Source organism: Dicentrarchus labrax, unplaced genomic scaffold, assembly GCF_905237075.1.
Source record: "Dicentrarchus labrax unplaced genomic scaffold, dlabrax2021, whole genome shotgun sequence".
Lineage (NCBI taxonomy): Eukaryota > Metazoa > Chordata > Actinopteri > Moronidae > Dicentrarchus > Dicentrarchus labrax.
The window spans coordinates 1-9,942 of NW_026136725.1; the positions used below are offsets into that span (position 1 = coordinate 1).

Sequence of the window (9,942 nt, forward strand, 5' to 3'; positions counted from 1 at the left end):
AATAAATGAATGAAGGAGTGTTTGAGTGTGGTCAGTCCTTAATGTAAAAATACAGAAAGTTCAAAGAGAACATTCATGTGATAACACAAGTGGATTTAATACTCAAAGGACATCAGCAGACTTCTAAAGCCATATGAAGAAATGTTTGTTATGAAACAGGACATTTCACATGAGTTATGCAAAACCTCCCATGCATGATTTTGTTGATTAATGAATGAAAGAAAATCTGAAGAAATCTGATTATTATTGAACAATGTTTACTGAACTTAATGTAACAGACAGCTATGAGAAAGCATGTACATGAAAACTAATGAAGATGTATTTAGTATGTGATTATATTTACTTTATTTCTTGAAACATGAAACAGAAGAACAGTTTAAAAAGAACATTTGTACCACCACTGAGATCATTTACAGAGATACAAAGGACATCGGCAGGTCTCCAGTTACATCAGGAACAATGACAAACACACTGATTTGTGGATATGATGTGAAACACATACATTCTGTCATTTATTAATGAATGAGAACAGTGTTGAGTGCTGAAACTCCTCCTCCTCCACATCTCCTCTCCTCAGTGTCTTTATAAGCTTCAGTCTCTCTTCTCCTCACACTCCAACCCTGCTCACCTCTCAGCTGGACAGTAAGGGACGTTTACACCACACACTGACAACATGCTGGGGACCCTCTGCACTCTCATCACTGCTCTAACATGTAAGATATTCTTCTCATTCCTTTTATAGCCCATATTTTCACACACAAACCTTTCACTCATGTATTTCTCTGTGTATGTTGACAGATGTTGATGCAGTAAAAGTGCTGACCCAGACGCCTGCTGTCCACAGAGTTTCTACAGGACAAGAGGTTGTTCTCAACTGCAACATTGAGAAAGATCAAAACTATGTCCATTGGTATAAACAGGTTCCTGGTGGAACTCCTCAGTATGTACTGAGATTTTACCATAGTCAAAGTTCACCCAGCTTTGGAACAGGATTCTCCTCAGACCGATTCAACTCTAAAGCCTCATCAAACATAGATTACCAGTTCATCATTAAGAGGGCAGAGACAGGAGACTCTGCCGTCTATTACTGTGAGACATGGGATAGCTCTGCTTCTGCAGCTGTATCACAGTAATTCACACTGTGACAAAAACCTCTTCACTGAATACTTCTGCTTTTTGAGTTTCTGACACATCAACTAATGCTCCCTACAACTACCCTACATAAGGATTTAAAAATGACTAAAAACCAATTTCCACAATCTAATCTTAAAAGATTCATTTTACATACATGTTAACTTCCACCACTGAACATTAAGAAGTAATTTATTCAGTGTTTGTTGTTTTCTGTTTTCCTTTTAGTTCTCTTAACTTGCACAGTGAAAAAACACCAATGAGAGATAAACAAAGATAAGCATAAAGATTCATTCTTCAGCTTGTGATCAAATATATGTGATGAATTACTTCTGTTTGTGGTCTAACTGGGAGTTTGATGGCTTTGGGGTTTAAATGACCACAAACATCAGATACATCACAACGAGGCATCACATACTGTACATTTCTTTCAATGATTTTCTCGAAGACAAAAGGAATATAAAGCTGTTCCTGTATTGGCCATAAAACATACAAAATATGACATATTTCTTTCTTTTTCTATTTGGTGTGATCACAAAGCTTTAAATTCATTTCTGTATTTTAATAAAGTTTGTAGTCCAGTTTGTGAAAAAGTGGAGAGTTAGTACTTAATGAGGTCATAAGAAAAGAAGCAAATAAATGATATAATATATTTACACATAAGGCAGTGGGGTTGGTGACACATCCAACGATGTCAACAAAAAATAAAGTAAATAATTATGTGTTTAACATTATTACAAAATTAAATTTAATTGTTTGAAGACAACTTTTAGCTGCAACAAGTTGAACATAAAATGACTCTAATGCCATCCCTGTAGTCAATAACAACTATGCAAGTTTATCTGCATTGGTGACTGATGCGCTTTAAAGGAGAACAGTTTCATCATGAACATTTGACTGAATTCACTGATGATATCCGGACTTTTAACATCTCCACCATGAAAACAAAAGGATGCAACAGAAGATTTAGAACCAGTCCTCAAGTCCAGCAGTGTTTCTGAATGTAAGCAGACTGATGAAGTGAATGAGATGTTGACAGTGAAAGTTGGTCTCAACAGGATGTTTCAGTTCCACTCCCCTCATTAGTGAGAGTCAGGAGGTTTTTGTACAGCCATGTATACAAACTGAATCACTGTGGTATTCGGACAAGGCACCAAGCTGATTGTGACAAGTAAGTACCTTTTAACTGATTGTAAAACAGGACAGATTTTCTGATTGTAATTTGTACGAATAGAAAATTAATATTATATTTGTTACTATGTTTTAAAAACATTTAATACATTATTAAATCATTATAGGGTTGATGTTGTTTTCTCAGCTTTCATACCAAGCTGTTTTGGAAGAAAACTGAAAGTTTTTCAAATGTTTTATAAAAAGTTCAGTACAGTTATTTTCATAACTTGTGGCGAACTTCAAAATTACAAAACAATTCTAGCCCTGTTACATAATCTATTATGATAGCATTATAATATCAGAACTACACTGCTGGGAATCAGCACACTCAGAATTCAAATATCATTTTGTAAGTCACAGAAGGTGACTATCCAACAGCATATTTTGTTTGCTCTAAAAAAATATGTTTTTAACTGCTTGTGAAGCAATAGTTATTAAGCAACTCCTTATCCAAATGTGTAGATTAGCTAATTATTATATAATGATTACTTTATTAACAAGTTAGTGAGGAACATGTTAGGAATTATTTGATAATTGAATAATCGTTAATAAATACTGCTCCAACAATTTATATATATGTATGTATATAATGATGAATTACAAAAGAACAGACTGGGAGATAATATATTAATGACTCATTGGGAAACAATTAATTAGTAAATATACACTTTACTTAGTTAGTAACCTAACTATGGAGTATTATGTATTACTTTACTTGGGGTGCACAGAAACAGTAATTCATTTACATAGGATATAATATAATATAGTAATTTGTTCCTCACATGTTTCTGAATTAACTAAACATTGGCTCAAATTTGATAAGTTATTAATTAGTGACTATTTGTTCTTTAGTAGTTCCTCATTAATTCCTAATTTGTTGGCCTTGTAACTACTCAGAATTATCTGTCCTTTATTGTAAATGTTACTCAATGATTTACTTTCTAGTTATTTTAATGAATGTCCTTCATGTATTTTCAGGCTCCAGCTTCCCTCCTCCTGTCCTGACAGTCTTTCCTCCATCCAGCGCTGAGCTCCAGTCCAACACAGCCACTCTGGTCTGTCTGTCCAGTCAGTCTGTGCCTTTTGCAGATGTGAGCTGGGTGTCTGGTGGGAGTCCAGTGAGCAGTGGGATCTCTACCAGCACCGCTGTTCAGAAACCAGACCAGACTTTCCAAATCAGCAGCTATCTGGCCATCCAGACGTCAGACTGGAACATGGATAAGGTTTACACATGTAAAGTGTCTTTGGGCTCCCAGACTTCAGAGAAAAACATCAAGAAGTCAAACTGTCCCACTGAATAATAGCAGAGGAGCAGAATGACCATTTCTAATCTGCTTCTTCACTGTTTGTGCTCTTTGCTCATTACAAGGTTTACATGTTAGAAAAGATGTTTGCATGCTTGTAATAAATGTTATGACAGTTAGGTGGAGGTGTTGTATCAGCTTTGCAACTGCTGCATTTTTCAAGATTCATTCAATAAAAAAATACAAAAAACTGTGAACAAAAAGTTTTTCTATTTATTTGATTTATTGAAAACATAATTTGAAACAATAATGTTCTACACAATATTGTAACCTTTACCAAGTTACAGATATATTTATAATTCTTACTTGAATGTCTATATTTAAATTCTGAAAGCTACATTATTATTAGATGTTAATTTACAAGAAAAGCACAACAGAAAGATTAATATTACATTGCCTGCTTTTAGTTGCTTGCAGTAGTTCAGACTTTAGAAAAATCTGATAAAATGAGAAAATGAAACTGAGTTTTCATCCTCCGTCAATGAAGCATCACCCTCTCTACTCCTCCCTCTCTTCCTCCCCCCAGGATGCACCTTACAGCTGCATGTAAATGAAGAGGTCAAGGGGGCAGCTATCACTTTGTGACATATAATGTGTGTATCTTATGTACAAAGCCAAGACCTATATTCTGCAAAGGATATCCACTTTCCAGACTTTGATATTATATAATGAAGATTTTATTTCTGAAGTTAAGATACAGTCAATCTTTATCTGATATTTTGAAAATGCACCTTAAACTAATTCCATTAATTACCCACTGGCCACAGCAAAAATACACAACTGTGAAACTGATTTTCTCACATCATTAATTTCAAAAGTGTACTTTTTTGAACAAACATGGAATGTAATAAATACATACATACAGATATGAGACCTACAAGGCTGTAATATCAGAAAACATGTTAGAATTATAAGGAGTATGCTGCTTTGAAATGAGTGAAATCTAGCAGTGTCACATGCAGACTGAAATTATTTTATAACCAAAGCTCCTCCTCCTGTCAGTCACTCTCAGTTTCAGTATTGTATTAAATTGCTCCTCCAGCACCTCCTCTCCTCATCCTCCAAACCCTCTAATCTGTCAGCAGTAAGTTCACTTTCCAAGTTACAAGGCCATTCTCAGCACACACTGACAACATGCTGGGGACCCTCTGCACTCTCATCACTGCTCTAACATGTAAGATATTCTTCTCATTCCTTTTATAGCCCATATTTTCACACAGAAACCATTCACTCATGTATTTCACTGTGTATGTTGACAGATGTTGATGCAGTGATAGTACTGACCCAGACGCCTGCTGTCCACACAGTTTCTACAGGACAAGAGGTTGTTCTCAACTGCAACATTGAGAGAGATGATGGAATTGCTGTTAGATGGTATAAACAGGTTCCTGGTGGAACTCCTCAGTATGTTGTTAGTTTTCTGGGTAAAGACGGTTCAATAATTTTCGGAACAGGATTCTCCTCAACCCGATTCAACTCTAAAGCCTCATCCAACATAGATTACCAGTTCATCATTAAGCGGGCAGAGACAGGAGACTCTGCTGTTTATTATTGTCTAACATGGGACAGCTCTGCTAACGAGGAGGTATCACAGTGATTCACACTGTGACAAAAACCTCAGTCAGAAACACTCTACAACCTTTTGTGAATTCTGAGAGAATTTTCATATTTGTTATTCTCAGTTTGATGCTGATATTTGAACTTTTAACAAAACCATGAAAACAAAAGGATGCAACAGAAGATTCAGAACCAGTCCTCAAGTCCAGCAGTGTCTCTGAATGTAAGCAGACTGATGAAGTGAATGAGATGTTGACAGTGAAAGTTGGTCTCAACAGGATGTTTCAGTTCCACTCCCCTCATTAGTGAGAGTCAGGAGGTTTTTGTACAGCCATGTATACAAACTGAATCACTGTGGTATTCGGACCAGGCACCAAGCTGATTGTGACAAGTAAGTTCCTTTTAACTGATTATATAACAAGGAAGATTCTCTGATTTTAATTTGTATAAACAGAAAATGATCATTATATTTGTTACTGCTTTTTAAAAGCATTTTAATTGTGTGAGGCACAGAAGGTTACTTTATGAATTCTTCAACATTTTTCAGTTAGTGATTAATAGTTTGTTTAAAAATTGATGTTTTTGTTTCTTTCTAATTATGTATGTTGGTAACACAGACATTTTTAATACCAGACTGTGAGGTTACCAGGGGAGGAACAAATTTAAGAACTAACTGCTTGTGAACCATTAGTTAATAAGCAACTCCCAATCAAATTTTATACACTAGTTAACGATTAAGAATCATCAAGCATTCATTAAGAAACGAGTGAGGAACAAATTAGGGACGACTTGAAATATGATGATTTATTAACTTTTCTAATAATTCCTGCTGGAGGACTGTATAATAGAAGATGAATTACTAAAGAACAGACAGGGAGATAATATATTAATGAATAATTGGGTAACAATTAGTTCAAAATATCCACTTTACTTTAAGGGTCACAAAAAGAGTAAATACCTTTGAGATAATGATGAAGTAAATGTTACCCAGTGACGTTATTTCCAGTTATTTAATGAATGTCCTTCATGTATTTTCAGGCTCCAGCCTCTCTCCTCCTGTCCTGACAGTCTTCCCTCCGTCCAGCGCTGAGCTCCAGTCCAACACAGCCACTCTGGTCTGTCTGTCCATTTTGCCCAGTGGGTCTAAGGGTTTTGCAGATGTGAGCTGGGTGTCTGGTGGGAGTCCAGTGAGCAGTGGGATCTCTACCAGCACCGCTGTTCAGAAACCAGACCAGACTTTCCAAATCAGCAGCTATCTGGCCATCCAGACGTCAGACTGGAACATGGATAAGGTTTACACATGTAAAGTGTCTTTGGGCTCCCAGACTTCAGAGAAAAATATCAAGAAGTCAAACTGTCACACTGAATAATAGCAGAGGAGCAGAATTACCATTTCTAACCTGCTTCTTTACTGTTTGTGCTGTTTGCTCATTACAAGGTTTACATGTTAGAAAAGATGTGTCTGCATGCTTGTAATAAATGTTGTGACAGTTAGGTGGAGGTGTTGTATCAGCTTTGCAAATGATAAATGTATCAAGACATATTCAATAAAAAAGCATTGTGTCAAAACTTCTATTGCTGCTGTAATTTTTTGTCACTGACAGTGAGTAGAAGACGGTAGACAAACTAATGCTTTCAGTCTCTCTTTGTTTTTATTCAGAAAAACTGGCATACAAAATCATTCATAAGATATTGATGTAAATCAAGAAATTTACTTTTTGTTAAGTTTGCAAAAAACTCAACAGAGCCAAAGTAGTTGCTTGTATGTTAAAAAAAATCCACTAAAATGTGTAGTAAATGAAACTGAGTTTCCATCAATGAAGCATCACCCCTCTACTCCTCCCTCTCTCCCCCCCAGGATGATGTATTTATTCATAACTTATAAAACAGTATTATAAGCAGAGATTTTACAGAACTTATATCAGAATAATCAATCTTTATTGACCAAGCGTGGGTAGACATACAAGGGATATGATTCCGGTTTTTCATTGTTCTCCTACAGTATGTTAAAAACAATGTGTATTTTAAAATGTAAACTGTGTAGCGGTATATCAACCACAAGGTGAAGGCACCTATCAATTCATCTTATCTGATGAAACTCTATTATAATTACTCTGAGGAGGCCTGCAGGTGCATCCTGGGAAGGAAGAGAGGGAGGAGTAGAGAGGTGACGCTTCATTGACGGAGGGTGAAAACTCAGTTTCATTTTCTCATTTTATCAGATTTTTCTAACGTCTTTTGCAAGAAACTTAAACCAGACAACGTGATATTTATCTGTATGTTATACTTTTGTTGCAAATTAACTATTAATGACAATACCGCTTTCTCATTTTAAATATACTTATCCAAGCAAAAATTATACAGAAATATGTCTTTAATTATGTGTCCTGGATAAACTGTAATAAGCAGTGACATGAATATCCAGATAAGAATAAAATCTAGTGCAAGTTGGACATTTTCCAACTAAAATCATTGTTTCTAATTAAAAAAGGAAATAATAAACAAAATCTTTTTTTTTTTTTGATCACAATGTCTTTTTATTGAATAAGTCTGGAAAAATGCAGCAGTTGCAAAGCTGATACAACACCTCCACCTAACTGTCACAACATTTATTACAAGCATGCAGACATATCTTTTCTAACATGTAAACCTTGTAATGAGCAAACAGCACAAACAGTAAAGAAGCAGATTAGAAATGGTCATTCTGCTCCTCTGCTATTATTCAGTGGGACAGTTTGACTTCTTGATGTTTTTCTCTGAAGTCTGGGAGCCCAAAGACACTTTACATGTGTAAACCTTATCCATGTTCCAGTCTGACGTCTGGATGGCCAGATAGCTGCTGATTTGGAAAGTCTGGTCTGGTTTCTGAACAGCGGTGCTGGTAGAGATCCCACTGCTCACTGGACTCCCACCAGACACCCAGCTCACATCTGCAAAAGGCACAGACTGACTGGACAGACAGACCAGAGTGGCTGTGTTGGACTGGAGCTCAGCGCTGGACGGAGGGAAGACTGTCAGCACAGGAGGAGGGAAGCTTGAGCCTGAAAATACATGAAGGACATTCATTAAATAACTGGAAATTAAGCCATTCATACAAAAAATGTCAGTAAAACATTTATATATATTTTTTCTTTGAAAAATATAACAATCCTGCTGAAGAAATAAAGCATTTTAAATCAGTGAAATATTTTAAAGATCATGAACTAATATAAAACCGAATCAGTCACAAACCTGGAAATATTTTCCTCTGTGTCATTTTTATGTTGGTAACTAATTCATTACCTTCACCTTCTGTGTCTTAAAATTGCATTTTAAATATAGTACACATTTTTTTAAATCACACTGAATCAGCTTTTGGCATCTATATAATTATAAAAGGAGAAACAGTTCTTAATTTTAAATATCTAAAACGTTTTGTTTTATTTAATCAATAAATTAACATTACAAGCCCAGTAGTTTTACAGTATTAAGCATGTAAAATATTTTTAAAAATCTCTTAAACAATCACCAACATAGGAACTGATCATCTTCTTTTAATGTGTATCAGAATCAGAGAATCTACCTTGTTATATAATCAGTTAAAAGGTACTTACTTGTCACAATCAGCTTGGTGCCTTGTCCGAATGCCACAGTGATTCAGTTTGTATACATGGCTGTACAAAAACCTCCTGACTCTCACTAATGAGGGGAGTGGAACTGAAACATCCTGTTGAGACCAACTTTCACTGTCAACATCTCATTCACTTCATCAGTCTGCTTACATTCAGAAACACTGCTGGACTTGAGGACTGGTTCTGAATCTTCTGTTGCATCCTTTTGTTTTCATGATTTTGTTAAGATTTCAAATATCAGCATCAAACTGAGAATAACAAATATGGAAATCAGGCCAGCTGACAGTCTTGCCTGGGCCCGGGACGATATAATCTTAGATGGGCCCCCGCGCCCAGATCTCTCCTTTTCCCTATATAAGAATAAATGCTATATATTTTCCATAGTTGACTTTTTCTCTACTTCAAAGGAGAACAGCAAGCATGGTAGGCAAAATAAGGCCTTTTTTGAGCTGCTATATACTATCCAGTCCTTATCGATTTTTTCCCTTCCATTGTGGGATGTGGAATATGTCAGATAGTTTGGGAATTCCCTGTCCTCTGCATCTGCTGGCAATCCCTTTGCCCTCTCTGAGAAAGGTGTTCGTTTTGCCATCACACGTACGAGGTTCACTCTATCAGAGTCGGTCATTGTAGTTGGCCATAATGCAGGATCGCTGAAATGAAGTGTGTGATCAGTCTCTGATCCATCCTGATCAGACTCTCCGATGGGGCAGCAGGCACTTTCCCCTCCACTGTGACTCTCTCTCTCTCTCTCTCTCTCTCTCTCTCTCTCTCTCTTCTCTCTCACCGGTAGCCTGACTGTGTCCCTCCGTTGCGGGGCAGCGGGCCCCTCCCGCAACACTCTCTCTGTCACCTGACTGCAGCTGGATCTCTCTCCTCTCTGTCTCATCCTCTCTGACGGAACTACCAAACTCAACTGTTCCTGTGGGAGATAACGTGTTGTGTCAGGCTTTTATACAGGCTGATGGACGTTAACATTAGAGCTGGCCTGTTAGGTTACGTTACAAGACTGCTAAACGTTGGCTGCACTGTTTCTTACCTTGCTCTACGTTGACTTTACTAGTTCCAGCTTCACCGTCACCACCTTTTTTAAAATATTTGTTTAGAAAATCTCTAAGGCCTCTATTTTCTTCTTCTCTTCTTCTCTTTTCTTTCCTTTTCTGAGC

The 9,942-nt window shown here is 36.6% G+C and overlaps 2 protein-coding genes and 1 gene segment (V, D, J or C); 2 read left to right on the forward strand and 1 right to left on the reverse strand.

Moving 5' to 3' along the window:
* The first annotated feature begins 601 nt into the window (after positions 1 to 601).
* Positions 602 to 6,734, forward strand: LOC127359456 (immunoglobulin lambda-1 light chain-like). Of its 2 annotated transcripts, none has more exons than XR_007882637.1 (5): positions 602 to 713; positions 799 to 1,121; positions 2,269 to 2,302; positions 3,283 to 3,673; positions 6,604 to 6,734. XR_007882637.1 is itself a non-coding variant. In XM_051393240.1 (5 exons), the coding sequence occupies exons 1-4, from the start codon at positions 674 to 676 to the stop codon at positions 3,603 to 3,605; spliced, it is 720 nt and encodes a 239-aa protein (XP_051249200.1). In that variant the 5' UTR covers positions 602 to 673; the 3' UTR covers positions 3,606 to 3,635; positions 6,566 to 6,734. The 2 variants fall into 2 exon arrangements, 1 of the variants encoding a protein (XP_051249200.1); XM_051393240.1 differs by having other exon boundaries at positions 3,283 to 3,635; positions 6,566 to 6,734.
* Positions 4,648 to 6,734, forward strand: LOC127359457 (immunoglobulin lambda-1 light chain-like). The gene is made up of 4 exons (XM_051393241.1): positions 4,648 to 4,782; positions 4,868 to 5,190; positions 5,520 to 5,556; positions 6,204 to 6,734. Exons 1-4 carry the CDS (start codon positions 4,743 to 4,745, stop codon positions 6,533 to 6,535), a joined length of 732 nt encoding a protein of 243 aa, XP_051249201.1. The 5' UTR covers positions 4,648 to 4,742; the 3' UTR covers positions 6,536 to 6,734.
* A 947-nt stretch (positions 6,735 to 7,681) lies between these two features.
* Positions 7,682 to 9,698, reverse strand: LOC127359455 (immunoglobulin lambda constant 6-like; the record flags this gene model as incomplete). The annotated part of the segment is given in 3 exon segments: positions 7,682 to 8,206; positions 8,759 to 8,803; positions 9,564 to 9,698. Coding segments are annotated over 3 exon segments (503 nt in total), but the record flags the coding sequence as incomplete, so codon positions are not given.
* Between the last annotated feature and the right edge of the window lie 244 nt (positions 9,699 to 9,942).

Excerpts from the sequence above, each read along its gene's own strand:
- LOC127359456 (XM_051393240.1), top strand. The coding sequence starts at position 674 with ATGCTGGGGACCCTCTGCACTCTCATCACTGCTCTAACAT. Across the intron at positions 714-798 it reads TCTCATCACTGCTCTAACAT|ATGTTGATGCAGTAAAAGTG; the intron begins GTAAGATATTCT and ends GTATGTTGACAG. Across the intron at positions 2,303-3,282 it reads CACCAAGCTGATTGTGACAA|GCTCCAGCTTCCCTCCTCCT; the intron begins GTAAGTACCTTT and ends ATGTATTTTCAG.
- LOC127359457 (XM_051393241.1), top strand. The coding sequence starts at position 4,743 with ATGCTGGGGACCCTCTGCACTCTCATCACTGCTCTAACAT. Across the intron at positions 4,783-4,867 it reads TCTCATCACTGCTCTAACAT|ATGTTGATGCAGTGATAGTA; the intron begins GTAAGATATTCT and ends GTATGTTGACAG. Across the intron at positions 5,557-6,203 it reads CACCAAGCTGATTGTGACAA|GCTCCAGCCTCTCTCCTCCT; the intron begins GTAAGTTCCTTT and ends ATGTATTTTCAG.